At 56.9% G+C, this 17509-nt stretch overlaps 2 protein-coding genes across 8 annotated transcripts in view; both read left to right on the top strand.

The window, feature by feature from the left end:
* MTMR14 (myotubularin related protein 14) overlaps positions 1-9710 on the top strand; it is a 31551-nt gene extending 21841 nt beyond the window's left edge. The window contains exons 18-20 of one of the 3 annotated variants that reach the window (XM_085072537.1): positions 5956-6111; positions 8630-8724; positions 9346-9710. In XM_085072537.1, coding sequence (XP_084928663.1) covers positions 5956-6111; positions 8630-8724; positions 9346-9431 — 337 coding nt within the window. In that variant the 3' untranslated portion in view covers positions 9432-9710. The remainder of the gene's footprint in view (positions 1-5955; positions 6112-8629; positions 8725-9345) is intronic. The other 2 variants (XM_085072539.1, XM_085072540.1) reach the window with 2 other exon arrangements.
* Positions 9711-9842: 132 nt separating this feature from the next.
* CPNE9 (copine family member 9) lies at positions 9843-17032 on the top strand. 5 transcript variants are annotated; one of them, XR_014854712.1, is made up of 20 exons: positions 9843-10209; positions 11738-11778; positions 11863-11909; positions 12112-12215; positions 12400-12439; positions 13064-13140; positions 13355-13418; positions 13532-13635; positions 13716-13820; positions 14184-14225; positions 14335-14410; positions 14481-14534; positions 14648-14709; positions 14979-15025; positions 15105-15286; positions 15480-15607; positions 15723-15825; positions 15902-15959; positions 16095-16181; positions 16298-16428. XR_014854712.1 is itself a non-coding variant. In XM_085072518.1 (20 exons), the coding sequence occupies exons 1-20, from the start codon at positions 10133-10135 to the stop codon at positions 16344-16346; spliced, it is 1599 nt and encodes a 532-aa protein (XP_084928644.1). In that variant the 5' UTR covers positions 9843-10132; the 3' UTR covers positions 16347-17032. The 5 variants fall into 5 exon arrangements, 4 of the variants coding, with proteins under 4 accessions (XP_084928644.1, XP_084928645.1, XP_084928643.1 ...); XM_085072518.1 differs by having other exon boundaries at positions 16043-16181; positions 16298-17032; XM_085072517.1 differs by having other exon boundaries at positions 9849-10209; positions 16108-16181; positions 16298-17032.
* Positions 17033-17509: the final 477 nt, after the last annotated feature.

Below are 17509 nucleotides of genomic sequence, written 5' to 3'. Positions count from 1 at the left end.
TCCGATGAGTCTTTTTCTAGTGTTTCTGAAACAGCCACCAGCCAAATCTGAGTACTCTCTCATCATATGGAAAATAAAATGATAAACAAGTAAAGCATTGAAAATTTATAAGACTTTCTTAACAAGTTTCTCTCAATTCCAGAGAAAAACCCCAGTGTCTTGACAGTTTTCGTAAATGATGCTAACTGTTCTCCCCAGGGAAAGACATCAATAGCAGGGCTTTGAGTTGTTGCTGAGGCCCACCTCTGCATTCTCTGTAAGATGAAAAGAATCTCCCAAGAAGAGAAGAACACACTGGAAGGAAAACAACTTGTCTTGGGAGCTGCTTTGTTCACAACAGTGGTGCCACAATTCCTGTGTGTGGTCCCATGCCATTCCCAAGGCCTGACAGGCTGTTCAGTGCTTGCTGGTAGCAAGCTTGCAGCAGTGCTCAGGAAGAAGCAGTTTGTAATGCTTCAGCTAGACTGCTCTGCAAGAGCAAAGAGGAGAAATAAAAGTAGGCAGAAGAGCACCATAGCAAGGGTTAGGGTTGCCTTATCAGACGCTGACGTGTTGCAGTTTCTGGGTTCTGAGCATGGTATGTTTTCTCCAGAAAGAGGTTTTGTCTTTCCACTTGGCTTTGGTCTCCCTGCTTCGACTGTATGAATTTGTCTGGTGGATATCACAGTACCTTCAGCTACCGTTTTCTACCCCAAAGGAAACAGTGAGTCCCATTTTGAGTGGAGGACTATATCTGTGAGGGAAGGAAGAGATAAATTCTGTCTCTTCACGGCCTGAAAAATTGTGCTACTAAGATGGAAAAACAGGAGCACAGAGACTGATCAGGATGCCAAAAATACCTTTATCCCTGCAGTGCTGCTGGCGGGTCAACACCCAAGGCTCTTGAGATGAAGAAACCACTGTACTTGACTTCCTAATCCTCTGTTTGTGTGGCCATAGCAACAAAACACTTTCCTCAACTGCTGCTGCAGTGGTCATAATGGTTGCTTGTAAAATGCCAGCAGGTATCCTTCAGGTAGTTCAGGTCAACAGCCCAGTGCAGGTGCTGGCAGGCAGGGGAGCTCTGGAGGGAACAGGAGGGCAAGTCAGCAGAAGACACAGGCAGAGCCTGGGAGGGAAACTGGGCTGTCCTAAGAGAAAGGGATGCAAATGCCCAGTCAGACATTGGGAGCCAAGTCCCTTTCCTGGCCAGGCAATATCAACAGGCTGCTGCTGTCACATTACCAGCCCATCTTGTGATCTAGAGGTCCTGGCTACCTGTAAATCCCAGGATGGTTCTTGTTAGGCAAAACAGTACAAAGGCAATTCCTATCAGTCTTTCTAGCTTATTCCAATGTGGTGATAAGATCACATCTGTGGAGGACAAACACACAGGAAAATACCACATAGACTATTTCCAGAGCAGGACAAAGGTACTGCTTGTTCTACAGAGAGCTCTGAGTATGTCAGTCAATGTGCCTCAAATTGAACCCCCTGCATGTGAGGGGGTTGCAGTTTGCAAACCTTTTCCTGTGTTTGCATTTGACACTAGCAGTCTAAGCGTCCCATGACACTGCAGAAAAATTCTGTATCTGTGTCAGGGATTTAGCATGTGTGTCCATAGCACTAATGTGGATTAGCATCTGGATAATCTTTGGATGAATGTGCTTTTGCTAAGTCAATTAAACAAAACCCAAAGTACTGTGATCTAGAGAGTTGAGGTCTGGAGGAGTTAAATAGCAGAGGATGTGCTTTGACCAGCAGTTGCAGAGAACTCCTTTACTTAAGAGCTGCAGATGGCTCATCTGTGGGTCTGGAGAGAGTTCAGTGAGAGCAGAGCGGGACAGAGAAGGTGCTGCCCCTTGGTTTTGGGTGTTTTGTGGGTAGTGAGAAGACTGTGTGTGCTGTGTGTCTTGTTCATTTACAGCCACCTCGCTTAGGAGGTTTATCTGTGATGTGACAACTTGGGGTAGTGACCACAACAGGAGAGGAATTGTTTACAGGAATGTTTTCTGGAATTATTGCACGACCATGCCACGAAATGGGCTTGCTGGCTGGCACATGACTGTGCTGTAATCTGAAATGGTGCTCACAGAGAACGGACTGCTCGGGCACTGTCCCAGGCTGTAGATAACTGCCTGGGATTCAGCCAGGGCTCCCAGTTCTTGGCAGAGTGCCATACTCCTTGCCAACATTTCCCACGCAAAGGTGGGAAGGGCTGCCCTTTATTCCAGGTTGCCACAATCTGCCTGTACATACCAGAACCTACTTAATGCTTCGGTTTGAAGCACAGAGCATATGCTGGCAAATGAGCTGCTTCCCAAATAGTCCTAGGTGTGTGGAAATACGTCAGGTGAGTGGGGACAGCACAGGGCAGGATGGGAGCCTAGCTGTTGGCACTTGACGCTCATCTCAGTTACATATTAAGAAAAGGAATGATCCCTGACTGTTGCTCTCCCTCCGGTATTGGCTCTTCGCTGGCAGGCAAGTGAGTGTCCATGTGCTCTGAAATACTCTGTCTTGTGCAGCATGTTGCATGGGAAGCACTGACCTAATTAAAAGGAACCATTCCAGGCTAGGAGCTGCCAGTTTATGGCCTGCGAGAGGTCCCTTCTTGTGTGAAGGAACAGCTTGCAGCTCATCTCTGTTTTGCTAATCTAATTTAGTTAATCTTGCACTTTTGAGGGAGTTTCTTCCCACTCGTGGACCTGAAGAGGTGGGTGTGTGAAGCTCACTTTGATTCTTTTTCTGTCTGCCATTAGATGTCTGTGGCAGAGAGAGCGACTTGCAGACTGGCTGTATCTCATCTCCTCTAACCATGTCAGCTTTCCTATCATTGTCCAGCTGCTTCCCAAGGCTCCATGCTGTCCTTACTGCTAGCCAGCCTCTGCCATGGCTGTCATGTATTGCAGGCATGCTGTTCTTGAAGACTTGGGAACTGGTTCTGGTGTCCCAGCAGCTCCAGCTTGCTCCAAGGGCCTTACTGAAGCTCTTCTGGAGCCTCTGCAGCAAGACTTTACAAAGGAGCATTCAGGGTAGAAATTACAGGAAGACTTTCACTGCTAGCATTGACTGGATTGCATTGGGGTGCAGTTGTCCCAGACATCTGGTCTTGCTCTCAGGCCAAGCTGTACTTTTAAGAAGCTCTACTGCCGCTGCAGTGCAAACACAAAATTTCCTATGCTGTGTCTTCCCAGGCTTGGCCCCTGCTGTCTCTTGAGGCTATTCAAGGTGCATGTTGATTGTGACACTTCCTCAGGACCTCCCTTAAGAAGACTTTGGGGATAGAGGGAAAGGTCTGCCATGATATCTTAGCTCTGCTGGCCAGGCTCAGACCTCTGGGCCAGGAAAGAAATTACCTAGACTCATTTCAGAGTCAATCAGTTTATTCAATTAATCGACAAGTGTTTGTTCTGCTGTCTGGAGGCAAGACACAGAATTGACTGCCTTGAACTCCTAGACCCCAGTGTTGTTGGATTATATAAAGCTTTAGTAAGCTCACACAGCTACTTTATAGGATTGAGGACCCCAGGAAGGGCTGGAGGACTAGAGAGTCAATGAATCAGTCTTGTGGGAGATACAGTGTTTCATCAGCCTGTCCATGGCAGGATTCAAGGGAGTGTTTGATCCACCTCCAAGAGGTGGTGTAAGATCAGTCTGGTCTTACCTGACAACCATGGAAGGTGACCAGCAGCTGGAAGCTGAGGCCACATTCCCAAAGCAGAAAACAATTTCCTGTTCACCTTCTTTAGCACAGACTTATCTGACTGGTGTAGTTGATGATGTTGGGCAGAGGGACATTTTTTCTGTCTCTTGTGCCTTGCATCATGGCTTGCCATGTGGGCAGAGTCTCCTGGGCAGGAGACTAGATACTACTCTGCCTTTGCAAGAGGTGCAGAACTCTGCTCAGTTCTTTTCACCTTCACCTGCAGATCCTACTGTACCCCAGGCCCTCCCCTGCCATTCAGACCTGCCTCTCCAAAACCTTTGTTTCTGTCTGGCCACAAACTTGTGCTCTGTTCAGTAACTCACTACTTTTTGTAGCAGAATCCTGTCTCTGCTTACTTTCAGCCCAAGTCCATTGCCTATAGATCTCTTTACTCCTTTATCTCAATTGCTTGTCACCGTGTGTGATGCTGCTGTTTTTCCTGCCTGGCTGTGCTGTGTTCCCAGGGAGGTGACATCTTCCTCTTCACTATATACTGAAGCAGTATTCCTCCATGCTTCTCCCTGGCATCCTGCAGTGTTCCCACTGTGCTTCCAGCGTGGCACTGTGCTCTGGGCCCAAACACTCTGCCTGCTCTCCTTCATACTGACTTCCTCCACTTCGTCTTCCGAAAGCATGGAGAGAAGTAGACGTCACAGAACAGCTGCTCTGCTTCTCTTACAAATTCCTTGCTTTCTAGGGAAGGTTATCCCTATCTGATCTGCTGAAGGTCTTTCTAACAGTATATGCTGCACTTCTGCTTTCAGTGAAGTGTCCTCACTCTTAGTTTGGCATTACATGCCCCAGGAAAAGCACCATTTTGCAAGACAGGGTTCTCCCAATACTCAGACCCTCACTCCCCAGTTCACTGAGCAGCCAAAGAACAAGATCTGTGTGAGACAGCTGAAGTCCTGCTCTTTGTAATTCCTGCTGTGATGCCCTTTCAGCACCTGAGCTGCCAGACAGGGGTATTACCCCCAAACTGCAGCTGAGATGGGAAGCTGATATACAGGGAGCTGTGTGACTCCCCTTCTGTGCTTGCACAGCCAGTTCAGGACCGTGTTTCACACTCCTCAAACTCGGCTGTATTGATCAGGCTAATTAAATGGCAGGCCTCGAATTAGATCGAAATTGCAAATAGGTTTCCTGCTGTGCATCTCTTCCCACCCTTGCCTTCCAGTCTTGCTCAGGTCCTTCTTGCTGTGGGAGATCCTGTCTTTCTGGCTGTTCTCCTGGTCCCTTGGGGAGCAGCTGCAGTGCGCCACTGCTATTATTAGCTGTGAAGACAGCGTGCAAGTACCTGGCCCAGCAGAGCTGGAGCTGGAGCACTGCTCTCTGCCCAGCAGAGCTCAGATAAATTATCCAGAAGATCTTGGTAGTGTGTAATTGAGCAGCTCTGCCACAGGCTGTGCTTCCAGCTATGTACGCTCTGCTGTGCAGCAAGGCACAGTAATTGCTTGCTCCCTTGGAAGCCAAGAGCTCTGGGTTTGTCTCAAGTGATTGCGCCCTCTTCTCTGAGATTTTGGAGGGACTCCTCAGATTCACTTACCATGTTTCATGCTTCTTTCTTTCCTGGTGGGAGGTTGCATACATCAAACAATTATCCTTCCTTGGCTATTTAGCCTGTCCTGAAGATGTTTTGTCACCTGATTTGTGGCACAGCCTTTTTCTGTAACACAGAAATGAAAAGATATTCAGGTGCTGAGAGTAGGTGTCTTGGGTACACATCAGGCATTGGCTCTGTTCAGGTCTGGTGGTAATAGCTCAGGAGTGATCTGCTTTCTAACTGCTGCCAGGAAAATGATCTCCAAGTCTTTCCCAGCACTAACCAAGTCATAGCCTTGATTTGCCCTGCTGCCCTGGGATGTGCTAACAGCTACAACAAGCAACAGGGTGTGGTGTCCCTTGTACAGCACAACTTCCACATCTGTGAAGGATTCAGGGCAGGATCTGCTGTTTCATGTCACTAATGGGTTTCTCAGTTCTGCATGGCCATCTGCTTCATGCTGGCTCTCTCCTGTTCAGCTCCTGGTGTGCTCCTGCTGCTTTGTTGGCCTCAGCCAGCTTGGCTCTCCCTTCGCTTTCAAAGGAAAGGCTTGGTCTGGGGCCCAGCCAGAGCTGCATGTTGCACCCTGGTCCCTGAGTGTCAACAGTGCTGGCACAGGCGCTGCTGGCTGTCCGCCCGGCAGGTCTCTGGCACCAGCGCCAGCGAAAGGCATGTGGCTGAATGATCTGACTGATCGCGCCGTCTCCCTCTCTCTCTGCCCCAGATCGGCGGACCATTCTCTGCCCGGATCTTCCGTTTCCACAGACTTTGGCAGCTGGCAGATGGTGACAGGGTGTGGCAGTATTCGGGAGCAGGCAATCCTGAACGCAGACGCCTCTCCCTCTTGCAGCTTCCCGGATGAGTTCTCTAGCACTTGCCTGTAAGTGTCTCAAATGCAGGATCTCTCCTTGGGTCTCTTGGCTGGCTGCAAGCACTGCAACTTTATCACTCTGGCACTTTCAGAGAAGCCTGGGAGCCCATAACAAACTGTTCCATCTTCTCTTCCTTGATGTTTTCTATCCACAAACTCAGTCTCTGAGCACTCTTTGCTTATGCTGAACACGGAAAGAAAACGGCACTTTCTCTGCCTAATGATGGGGGAGCTTTCTGTAGGAAGAAGAGGTTTTTTTCTCTTCCCCGAAGATGCCGAATTTGGGTATAATTGAGTTCAGTTCAGGATTTGTGCTTGTCAGGACAGGACTGGTAACCCAGATTTTCTTGCTTTTGGATTTTGCTCACCTACATCTCCCCACTGGGGTCAGCTCCTTGCTGGAGTAAGAGAAGGACTTTCCTTCTGTAACCCAAATTTTGTCTGGCCTTGTGTAGCATCATTTGCAGGTGCTGTGGCTGGCCAGTGTAGAGCCGCAGAGACTCTGCGTCGTGCCACGTCCTGCCATGTGAAATGGCTGGGAGGCAAATGTTTCTCCCCAAATAGAAATCCACCTCTGGAAGCATGAAAGACTGGAGATGCACTTTAATTGCTGTTAGAGGAGAACCTTGGCTTGTGCCTTCAGGCTGCAAACTCTCCATCAAGAAACTGAAATGGCAGATCAGGGGCTGCTGCTAGCAAGCAGTGCAAGAGCTGTGCTGCCAGATGCTCGGTCCCTTACTGAGATCTGAGTACGTGCTTTGGAGGCAGAGGGCAAGCAACATGAAAACCCATGTCTCCTGTGAGACAGGCTGCCTGCCCTGGCTCTCTGTCTCGTGTGGCTGCATGCTGTGCTGCTGAACAGAGCAGAGCAGCTGCCCTCAAGTTACAGTGAAGCTACAAGATCCCTGAATTGACAGAACAAAAAATTGCAAGAGATGTCGGACATGGCTTGGCTGGCATTTGCTCTCCTTTCCTGAGGACACACTGAGCTGCTCCTGCAGCAGTTTGGCGATGGGTGAGGGAGAAGGGACTAAAGGATGGGCATCTGAATAGTGACTGCTTTACTGTGTCCTGAGCGTGGCTGTGCTTGGTCACTGCTGATCACCAGTGAGTTGTAGCTGTCCTTGGAGTTGGATCCAACGTCAGAATAGGGAATTCAGTAGAGGAACATGAATCAAAGTTGATAGGCCTTAGGCTTATGAGGTTTGGAGAGTGACTGCTTGGGGCAGTGGATTTAAAAGGAGGAGAACAGTGGTGTTGCTTTCTCCTGTGGGTGCTCTGTCCTGTTTAGCTATTCACTAAAGCTTTGGGTTACTTGGGGGCTGGGGACTGCTCAACTGAAGGTGCTGGGACCAGGCACTGTGTTGAAAAGATGAAGAGTTCCCAGGGGTGTTGTGTTGAGCTTAATCCAGAGCCTCCACCCTCTCTCTGCTCTGTATCAGCCCTGTTTGCTCAGGACTCCATTGTGGTTTTATCCCAGTTTTTCGCAGCCCGACACAGTGAGATTTTTTTTCTTTTAATTCCATTTAAGTTCCCACTTTGCATCTTCACTGGCAGCAGCTCGATGAAGGTATGCTTTTCACAGCCTACTTCTTGTGCTTGTGTGGGGCTTGTCAGGGCTTACTTCGAGCTGGGGCTTTGACAGCCTCCTCTCATCCCGCACCCCAAGCTGCAGGCGAGCGGGCAGGCTGTAGGAAGTGTAGCGGGGCAGAGTGCCGTGGATTTGGCAAGGAAGCGCGACCTGCCTCCGCGGTGAACTGTTCAGGGTGAAGTGCTGCAGCCAGGCTGCAGGGCTTGGTGTGGAGCAGTGGCTGGCTGCTTGACCCTGTGTCTTGGAGTGTCTCACTCCATGAAACAAACCCAAAAACCCAAATACAAAATCTACCCTGCAAAGAGGTGTGAGAGCCACAAGACACAGGACCTAACTGCTGCACACCCTCGCTTACCTCTGCGCGTGACATCTGAGATCGTTGTACTTGGGTGCAAGTAAGTCCTGCCTTCACGGAGCTTATTTTAAATGCTAGCAGGTTTGCGAGTTCCATGTCCTAATTAGGTTGCCAAAAAGCATCTCTAATGTGTTTAGATATGTTGTTGCCTTTTTTTGCCCCCTGGCTTCTCTTTATTATCAGACACAGTAAACAGCGGCCTGGTTGGCTGCCTCGGCATCGCTTGCTGTTTATAGGCCTCCCACCATATCCTCTTGCTGCTGTTTCCGGACCGAAGCTGTTGGCTGTGGGTGGTTAACACTTCCATTCAGATGAGCTGCGCCAATTTATAGCCAGCCCAGGCGCTGGAAGATAAAAGGGAATTTTTTATGGGGAGGGTTCGCGCTGTGCCCTTGGAGTGACCTTTGAGGAATGTCTTAATCTCTCTGGGAACCACTGGCATATCGCAGAGGCACCACGCAAGGATCATTTTAGGCTGGAGAGCTTGGAACAGCTGCCTCTGAGCCCCAGTCTTGCTTTCCCCTGCTCCCTCAGCTGAAGTCTCACCTTCCCTCTGCTGTTTTCCCCCTGCCCCTAACCAGGTGTGTGGATCAGCAGGAGAGGAGAGCAGGTCCCATGGGAAGTCATGCCCTACTCTGTTCCTGTTTGCCAAGAGCAGACATGCTGGGGAGCAGAAGTAAAGCACTGCTCAGCTCTCTTCTTCCTATGGCAGGAGTGTTCCTTGGGGCTTTTGTCACCTTGTCTGCTCCCTCTCATTGCCCCGTCCACAGAGCTGTCTGTGCTGGCACAAGCATGTAAGGCTGGGGCTGGTGGAAGTGAGGGATGGTTGCAGAGAGGTTGGAAGCAACTGTCCGGGCACAGCACATGTGGACAGGCTCCATCTGGGAACACAGTGTGAGGAGGGGAAGGGAACTGGTGCAGAGGCTGACGTCAGCACCCACTTGGCCAAAGCACCACTTTGTTTATGAACTGCAGCCATGTGAGCACCATGGTGGTGGGAGAACCAGGGGACAGTGGGGTGTGTGAAGGAGGAAACCCCGTGGGGAGCAGGAGCTTGAAGCTGCAAGTGGCTCCGTGGGTTGGGTTGGATGAGGAGGCAGTGGCACCAGCTGCCACCAGCTTTGTGGACAGAGGCTTTTAGGGCTGGCACTGCCTCTGCCACTGCAGCCCGTTGAGCACCACAGACTTGCTGGCGCTATGGACAGAGCCCCGGCCCTGCTGCCAGCCATGTCAGGAGTGAGAGCTGGGATGTGGAGAGCGATGGCTACAGTCACTGACCTCCCTTTCTCTCTCCTAGACTGGTGTCGGCGAGTGACCGTGAGTCCCGTCTGGAAGAAGTGCGCACTGCCTTTCTGGCAAGCTACAGCCGGACCATCGGCCTAAAGGCCGTGCCCCCCAGCCCCTCAGGAGCCATCGGTGGCCTCCTCGAGCAGTTTGCGCGGGGTGTGGGACTGAGAGGCAGCAGCACCCTCTGAACACAGCGTTCCGAGACCACTGCCTGGAAAACTGGGGCTGGCACGTCCCCCAGCAGAGTCCTGGGACCCTCTTCTCGGTGCAGGCACCTGCTGCACCCAGTGCCCGCCGCCGGCACCCCCTGCCTGGGGCTGGGGGGTGCGGGGTCCTCGGCGAGTCTCTGCAGTAAATGACCCGAGCTGTGCCCTCTCCTGCCTCCTCTCTGGGCTGCGGGCGGGGGCAGCGGGGCCAGGCGGGGGATGGTGCGGGGGCGTCGCGCTGTCGGGGGCGCCGCTCACTATAAATAGCCCGGCCCACGCTCCGCGAGCGTCGGCACCGAAATAACACCGAGCCGAGCGCGGGAGGAAGCCCCAGGCGGGGCGGGGTCGGGGCTGAACCCCCTCTGCTCCTGACTGCGAATCGCGGGCGGGAGGTCCCGGTGGAGCCGAGCCCCAGGAGCTGAACGCCCTGGTGCCTGGGTTGGTGCCCCCGCTGCCGGCAAGGAAGGGCCATCGTGCTCAAGATGTGCTGAGCCCTGCCTGGGCCGTGCCCGTGCCGTACCCGCCCCCGGGCGCGCCTCCTCGGCGGCGCGGGAGGAGGCGGCGCGGAGCTTCGGCGGCGCCCGGGCGGGGATGGCGGCTCCGGGAGCGCTGGAGCCGGCGGCCGGCAGCGTGCCGGGTACCAAGGTGGAGCTCACCGTGTCCTGCCGGTGAGCCGGGAGCCGGGCGGGGGAGCGGGAGGGCGGTGGCTAGTCCGTGGACACGGGTGGGTGCGAAACGCACCGGGATGCGCTGCGGAGCTGCTCGCTGAGTCCCGCTGCCCACCGCTCAGCTCCTGGGCAGGGGCTTGTGAGCTACGCGTTCTCCTCGCTCCCCGGGTAGGTCTCGGTGCCAGGGCGTGTGCCCAGCGCCCCTCTACCCTGCTACCCCCCGTCCCGTCCCCTTCACGAGGTCCCATGGGATGGTGGCACCGGGCACGGCTGCGTGAAGCGACCCGATGCCCTCACCCGGGGGTCGGGAGCGGGACGGTCACTTGTGGGGCGATGCTTCTGGGACGTAAATGATGCCGGCGAGGCGCGGGGTGCCGGCGCTGGCTGCGAGCGGCTACCCGGGTCTGCCTATCTCTGCCCGGCTCGGCGAGCTCGGTGCAAGGCAACGGAACCGGGAGCGCGGCAGCGTTGGCGATGGCGGGACGGGGGCTGCAGGAGAGGGGCTGCTCGGTGCCCCGGCTCCTGCTTAGGGTCCCCTGGGCAAGCGGCGGCTGCTGAGCCGATCTGCCGGCGGCTAAATATAGCCCGTCGGAGGCACCGCTGCCCGCGGCCGGGGGTCCCGCTCGCAGGGATAGGCAGTAGCGTCCTACTGGGCGGCAGTGTCCCCGTGCCGTTGGCATGAAGCACCCCGACCGGGGTGGCCACCTCCAGCACATCCCTGAGCTATGCAAACTCTGGGCCGGGCCGGGGGCTGCCGTGCCTTCTCCCCGCGGCTGAGCCCTATCACCCGCCGCCAGCTTCCCGGACAGCAGGCAGATGGGCCACGGGACCGCGGGACCGGGCAGCTCCAGGCGGGGACCGGGGGTCGCACCTGGAGACAGCCCAGGGCAGGGCCAGCCTTCGGCTTCGCAGCCCCAGGACTCAGCCCAGTGCAGGGTGGGGTCTCTCCCCTGCGCTCAGAAGCCAAGGGAGCTGGCTGAGCCCCGCAGCCTCCGGCCGTGCCCCAGCCCACCCTGTGCTGCCACCCCGGGGGTGCGGGAAGTATCCCAGCAGAGCCGGTCGCAGCCCCCGGCACTTTCCGGTGTCACACCGCGCACAGGACGACGATCAATCGCTCCGCCGGTAGCTGTGTCGGGGGCTGCCCACTGGCTTCTCAGCCCCTGCTCCAAGTGTCTCCTTTCTTCTCACTTCTGCACCCCGCCATTAGCCAAGCTCCTGCTGCCGGGGCGCGGCGGGCACTCAGCCGGCGCCGGCGGCACCGGGGAAGGTTTCATCCTGTAAATGGGTTCCCTGTCATGTTCAATCATCGTCAGCGCTGGAGACGCTGCTCTCCGCTCGTCCTGCTGCCCCACCGAACCTTGCAGAGGGAGCCAGCTTGTCTCCCTGGAGTGCCGGTGCTCTTAGCCACGGGTGTCAGCACGGCCTTCTGGCATGGTGCTGACCCGTGATCAGGAGGATGGACATGGGGACCCGTTGCGGGGCCAGGTGGGTGGTGCTCAGGGTGGCTCACGCCTGGCTCTTCCTCCAGGAACCTGCTGGACATGGACACCTTCTCCAAGTCTGACCCAGGTGGGTGACAGAGCCAGGCAGGGGGCACGGCGTGGCGCAGGCACGGCACGGTGCGGCAGCCTGGCTCTGCTCCTCTCTCCGCAGTGGTGGTCCTCTTTGTGCAGGTCTCGGGGAGCAGCGAGTGGAAGGAGGTGAGCGTGGCCCCCTCTCCTGGCTAATCCCCGGCTGGGTTAAACGGGCCCATATGGCCACCCGTCCACGCTAATGATCCCTCCCCGTCCACGGTAATGATCCGGCCCCGCCAGCAGCGCTAATCCCCCACCGGGATTAGCGCCGAGGCAGCTGCGATGGGGACGGGTCCTGGGGGGGCCACCCTCACCCCTCTCCCTGCAGTTCGGACGCACCGAAGTGATTGACAACACCCTGAACCCCGACTTTGTCCGCAAGTTTGTTCTCGACTACTACTTCGAGGAGAAGCAAAACCTCCGCTTTGATGTGTGAGTAGGGTGGCCAGGGAAGGGCTTGGCCCCACTGAGGGTGGAACAAAGCACCGAGTCAGTAATAAATAAGGATAATAAATAAGGATACAATGTCGAATAGCCCGGATGGGGGTGGTAAGCGGGGCTGTGTGCTGGAGCATCTCTGCAGGCACTGGCTCAGGGGTCTGCTTTCCTACACCAGCTACAACGTGGACTCCAAGAGCTGCTCCGCTTTAAAGCAGGTGAGCACAGCCTGTGCCGGGGGGACGAGCAGTGATGCCCCGCTGTGACGCCATGCTGGGACACCCCGAGGCTGTGCCCTGTGTGGGTGCTCTTGGGGGGTACAAGTGCCCCCTCAGAGGGCTCTAACCTGCTCTTCATCTCTCTATGCCCCATGGGGACTGGCAGAAGGTAGGTGCCTGCCACACACCAGCCCCTGCTCTGCCCTGGGAATCCAGCCCTCATGGGAGTTCCTGGTGGGGCAGGATGGGGCTAGGACACACCATGGGGGTGGCTTTTGATGGGCAGGATAGATGTAGGGTGGTCTAAGGGGTCCAGGACAGGTCAGGGCATCTAGGGCAGTTGGGGGGGAGGACACAGAATGGGTCCAGGGCTGTGGGCTGACCCTGGGGGAACAGAGTGAGTGTAAGGCACATGGAGCAGGCATCTGAAGTAGTCCTGGGGATGCATAATGGGTCCTGGGCTGTGAGATGGCTCTTGGGTCACAGTCTAGGTTCAGGACACTTGGGGTTGCCTAGAGTCAAGTTGGTGGCAGGTCCCATGGGTGCATTGGGAGAGAAAGGGGTGGGTATGGATGGTGGGGCAACAACCCTCCAGGGTCTCACAGCGCTTTGTTTGGGGCACAGGACTTCCTGGGACAGGCATTCGTGGCACTGGGGGAGGTGATTGGGTCCCAACGGGGACGCCTGGAGAGACCCCTCACGTGAGTCACACCCTGTGGTAAGGTGAGGTGGGGGGGTCCCACACTGTGTTTCCATTACCTGCTCCACTGGACCCCTCCCTGCATGTCCTGTGCTGGGGACTCTGGTCACACTGCCAAGCACCAGCTGTGGGACAGAAGCCCCAACTTTGACCCCACCTCTTGCCCCTGAACTGTCCTCCCTGTCCCCAAGCTGACTGTGTGCCTCCGATCCTAGGGGTGTCCCAGGGAAGCGGTGTGGGACCATCCTGCTGCTGGCTGAGGAGCTGAGCAACTGCCGGGTGAGTGCCAGCGTACCACCTGCAGTGAGGAGAGGGCTGCATGGTCCTTCAGCACAGCAGCTGCTGGTGCCAGGCGTGAGAAGGTGGCTGGCAGTGACAGTCCCTGTCCCCAGGACATCGTCACGATGCAGCTGTGCGCCAACAAGCTGGACAAGAAGGACTTCTTTGGAAAATCCGACCCTTTCCTTGTCTTCTATCGCAGCAACGAGGATGGCACGTGAGCACAGGGACCCAGTGGGGCAGGCAGGGCGCCAACATCACCTTATGGCGTGGCCCAACCCTGTCCTGTCCCCTCAGCTTTACTATCTGCCATAAGACAGAGGTGGTGAAGAACACACTCAACCCGGTGTGGCAGCCCTTCACCATCCCCGTGCGCGCCCTCTGCAATGGCGACTACGACCGGTACAGGAATGGGGATGGGGACAGGGATGGGGCAGCCATGGGGCCAGAGCAGGGTATGAGCAGTTCTTTGTGGGCTTGGCCCCACAGTGGCAGGCAGCTCAGAACTGGGCCCTGATGGGCTTTTTTTCGCTTTTGCAACCCAAATTACATAAAGGCATCCCCCTCCTTTCCAGGGCCCCTACCGTGACCCAAATTTCCCGTTTCCCTCCCGGCTGAGCCGCAGGCTGGGCAGGCAGGGTGGCTCAGCTGGCAGCTGGTGGGCAGGGTGCTCGCTGCTGGTTGGGCTGTGTGGCTGGGTGTCCCCAAATCAGGGGCTATGCCAGCCTAGCTGGCGGCTCATCCACTGTGCGCTTTTGCTTTCAGGACAGTGAAGATAGATGTGTATGACTGGGATCGGGACGGGAGGTGAGGCTGTGCCTGTGGTGTGGTAAAGGACATCAGGGTGCTGCTGAAGCTTCCCAGAGCACCTCTCACCCAGGTGCCTGGCCATGCTGAGCCTGTGTTCCTCCTGCAGCCATGATTTCATCGGGGAATTTGCCACCAGCTACCGGGAGCTCTCTCGAGCACAGAGTCAGTTCACAGTGTATGAGGTAGGGTGGTGGGTCAGGGTGAGGACAGGGTGCACTCCGTGCTGGGACCAACTCAGTCCTGTGCCTGCAGGTGCTGAATCCCAGGAAGAAATGCAAGAAGAAGAAATATGTGAATTCCGGCACCGTGAGTGGGGCTGGGGAATTCCTGGGCCCTCTGCCTTGCAGGGGTTGATGCTGCTCCACCTGCTGTGCCTGCCAGGTTAGGAGGGCTTCAGATCTGATCCCCTGTGCCCACAGGTGACACTGCTCTCCTTCTCTGTTGAGTCTGAGTTCACCTTCGTTGACTACATACGGGGCGGGTGAGTGGGGGGCCAGGAGTCCCCCGGCTCCTTGAGATCCCCCATGGCTGAGGGTCTCGGGGTGAGGACAGTGGTAATGGCAAAGGGGTGATGAGGGGGCAGTGGGGCTACGAATTAGATGCAATATGGTGACACGGGGCTGTGGGGTGCTGGCTGGGGAAGAGGGCCCCAGGCAATGGGTCTGGGCAGGGAAACACTGGCACTGTGGGGCTGGAAGATGGTATCCCTCTGCCATGGGGCCGGCAGCCTCCCTCGCTCTCCCCCTAAAGGACGCAGCTGAATTTCACTGTTGCCATCGACTTCACGGCCTCCAATGGTGAGTGCACCTGGTGTCTTGGGGGCCCCCGTCACCGTGGGGCTGGCATGGGGTGGGTGCGACGGGCACTGTGCTGCAGGGTTGCCATCACAGCCCACCTCGCTGCACTACGCGAGCCCCTACCAGCTGAGCGCCTACGCCCTGGCACTGAAGGCAGTGGGGGAGATCATCCAGGACTACGACAGTGACAAGCTCTTCCCTGCCTACGGCTTTGGTGCCAAAGTCCCACCTGACGGCAAGATCTCCCACCAGTTTCCTCTGGTGCGCCCTCCCTGCGGGCAGGGCTGAGGGTGAACCTGGACCTCCTGGCTGTGGGGCAGAGCTGGCCTTGGGGTGCCCACAGTGGCTTGGCAGGGAGGGGAAGCACCCTGGCCACATCCTGCCACAGCATCCTGCAGCCTGGGGGACACCAGGAGCTGTGGTCCCCCTCCAAGCACCCATCTCTGTCTCCCAGAACAACAATGTGGAGAACCCCAGCTGTGCCGGCATTGAAGGCGTGCTGGAGTCTTACCTACAGAGCCTGCGCACTGTCCAGCTCTACGGTCCTACCAACTTTGCTCCCGTCATCAACCAGGTGGCTGGGTGAGCACTGGGGCATTCTCCCCTTTGCCATCCCCAAATGCCATCTGTCCCACAGCAGGGCTGACTGCCTCATACCAGTGGGGTGCTTGAGGGACCCCATCCCTTTTCCCCATAGGACAGCTGCCCAGGTGACGGATGGCTCACAATACCATGTCCTTCTCATCATCACTGATGGTGTCATCTCCGACATGCTGCAGACCAAGGAAGCCATTGTAACAGTGAGTGCACCCTCGTTGCTCTGAGTCCACACCACATGGGCACTACAATGGCTGACACTCTGCCTCTGCTCCACAGGCTTCCTCCCTGCCCATGTCCATCATCATTGTGGGAGTAGGTCCAGCTGAGTTTGAGGGTGAGTTGGGACTCGGGGGCGACAACCAGGGAAGAGGGATGGAAACATCGTCTCTGCCTCTGGGATGCCAAAGGCATCCAAAGGGCTGGTGTTTCCATCCCTGGTGTTCACCCCACCGAGGCTTGGTGACACCAGCTGTCACCCGCAGCCATGGAGGAGCTGGATGGTGACGAGGTACGGTTGTCTTCCCGGGGACGGTATGCCGAGAGGGACATTGTACAGGTAACTCTGGCATTGAATCTAGACCCACCATGGGTGAGAGATGCTCCATCCTCCTTGCTGACCCCCACAGCAAGAGAATTGCTTCCAACTGGACTGCACATTTCTTGCCCTCAAAGTTTGTGCCATTTCGGGATTACGTGGATGACTCGGGCAACCAGGTGCTGAGCATGGCCCGCCTGGCCAAGGACGTGTTGGCTGAGATTCCTGAGCAGCTGCTCTCCTACATGAAGACCCGTGACATCAAGCCTCGCCGGGCAGATCCCGAGTAGCTCTTCTGTGAGCCATGGGACTGGCTGGTGGGGCAAGGATATGTCACCTTTCTTCTGCTGGTGGCTAGGGTTTAACCATGGAGATGTAGCCCCATTAAGGAGATAATCAGCTGTTATGGTTGGTGAAAAGAGGGCTGGGACCTGCTTCTGGCAGTGAGACCACAGGGCTGGATATCCTCGGCTGCCCCTTCCTCCTGCCCGATGTCCAGCAGCAAGGCGGGACTGTCCCTCGGCCGTGGCAGCGCGGGCAGGGCCAGCGCCTGGGGGGACACTGTGTGTGTGTGTGTCCCGGGAGGGCAGCCTGGCGTCTGCCCCAGGGGAAGGCTGACCCTGAGTGCCTGCCAGAGGTCTCAGCCCTGCTGCACATTGGGGCAGCGGCCTCGCCCTGCTCCTGCCTGCGCCCCATTCCTGCCTGCACCCCGCTCCTGCCTGTGCCCCCTCCTCCGGCTCTGCTGACTCGGGCTGGCCGCTCTGCCCCATGCGCTGCCCCACGGCCGGGGCTCCCGCCGCCTGAGCGTGCCGGGACGGAGGGCAAGAGGGTCTCTACCACGTTACCGATTGTAAATAAACTGCTCAACCGGGTCTGCTGCCGTGCTGGGGTGGGGGAACGGGGAGACCAAGGGGGACGGGAGGACCAGGTGGGGCGGGGGAGGCCAGGGGGCCGAAGGTACCGGGGGGCGTGTAGCCGGGCCGGGGGAACCGGCAGGACCTTGGGGATGGGGGTGACCTGCGGGATCGAGTGGTCCAGAGGGACCGGGAACACCGAAGGGGTGAGGGGGGCGAGGGGGGCGAGGGGGGCCGGGTTGGGGCGGGGCCGGGCGGTGGCAGCGGGGTTTGTGATTCGCGGTGGCAGATTCGCCACCACCATCGCGGCGCGACCCGGCCCGGCCCCGCCGCTCCCACGTGGCCTCCCCGCCCCGCCGTCCCCGCCGCCGCCGCCGCCTTCCGCGTCCCCTACGTCCTCGCTGCCGCCGCCGCCGCCACCCGGTGCCGCTGCCCGGCGGTGCCGTGGCGAAAGTGCGGTTGCTAAGGGCGGCGCGGCGCTTTACCCAGCGGCCG

Source organism: Lichenostomus cassidix, chromosome 12 (genome assembly GCF_008360975.1).
Source record: "Lichenostomus cassidix isolate B80296 chromosome 12, HeHo_3.0, whole genome shotgun sequence".
NCBI classification, from domain to species: domain Eukaryota; kingdom Metazoa; phylum Chordata; class Aves; order Passeriformes; family Meliphagidae; genus Lichenostomus; species Lichenostomus cassidix.
Note: the sequence above shows the minus strand (reverse complement) of the source record. Positions and strands in the feature narration are given on the sequence as shown.

Bases quoted from the DNA above. Each gene is read 5' to 3' on its own strand.
- CPNE9 (XM_085072517.1), top strand. From the start codon at position 10,133: ATGGCGGCTCCGGGAGCGCTGGAGCCGGCGGCCGGCAGCGTGCCGGGT. The intron at 14,411-14,480 runs GTAGGGTGGTGG...CTGTGCCTGCAG, and splicing joins GTCAGTTCACAGTGTATGAG to GTGCTGAATCCCAGGAAGAA. The intron at 14,710-14,978 runs GTGAGTGGGGGG...CTCCCCCTAAAG, and splicing joins GTTGACTACATACGGGGCGG to GACGCAGCTGAATTTCACTG.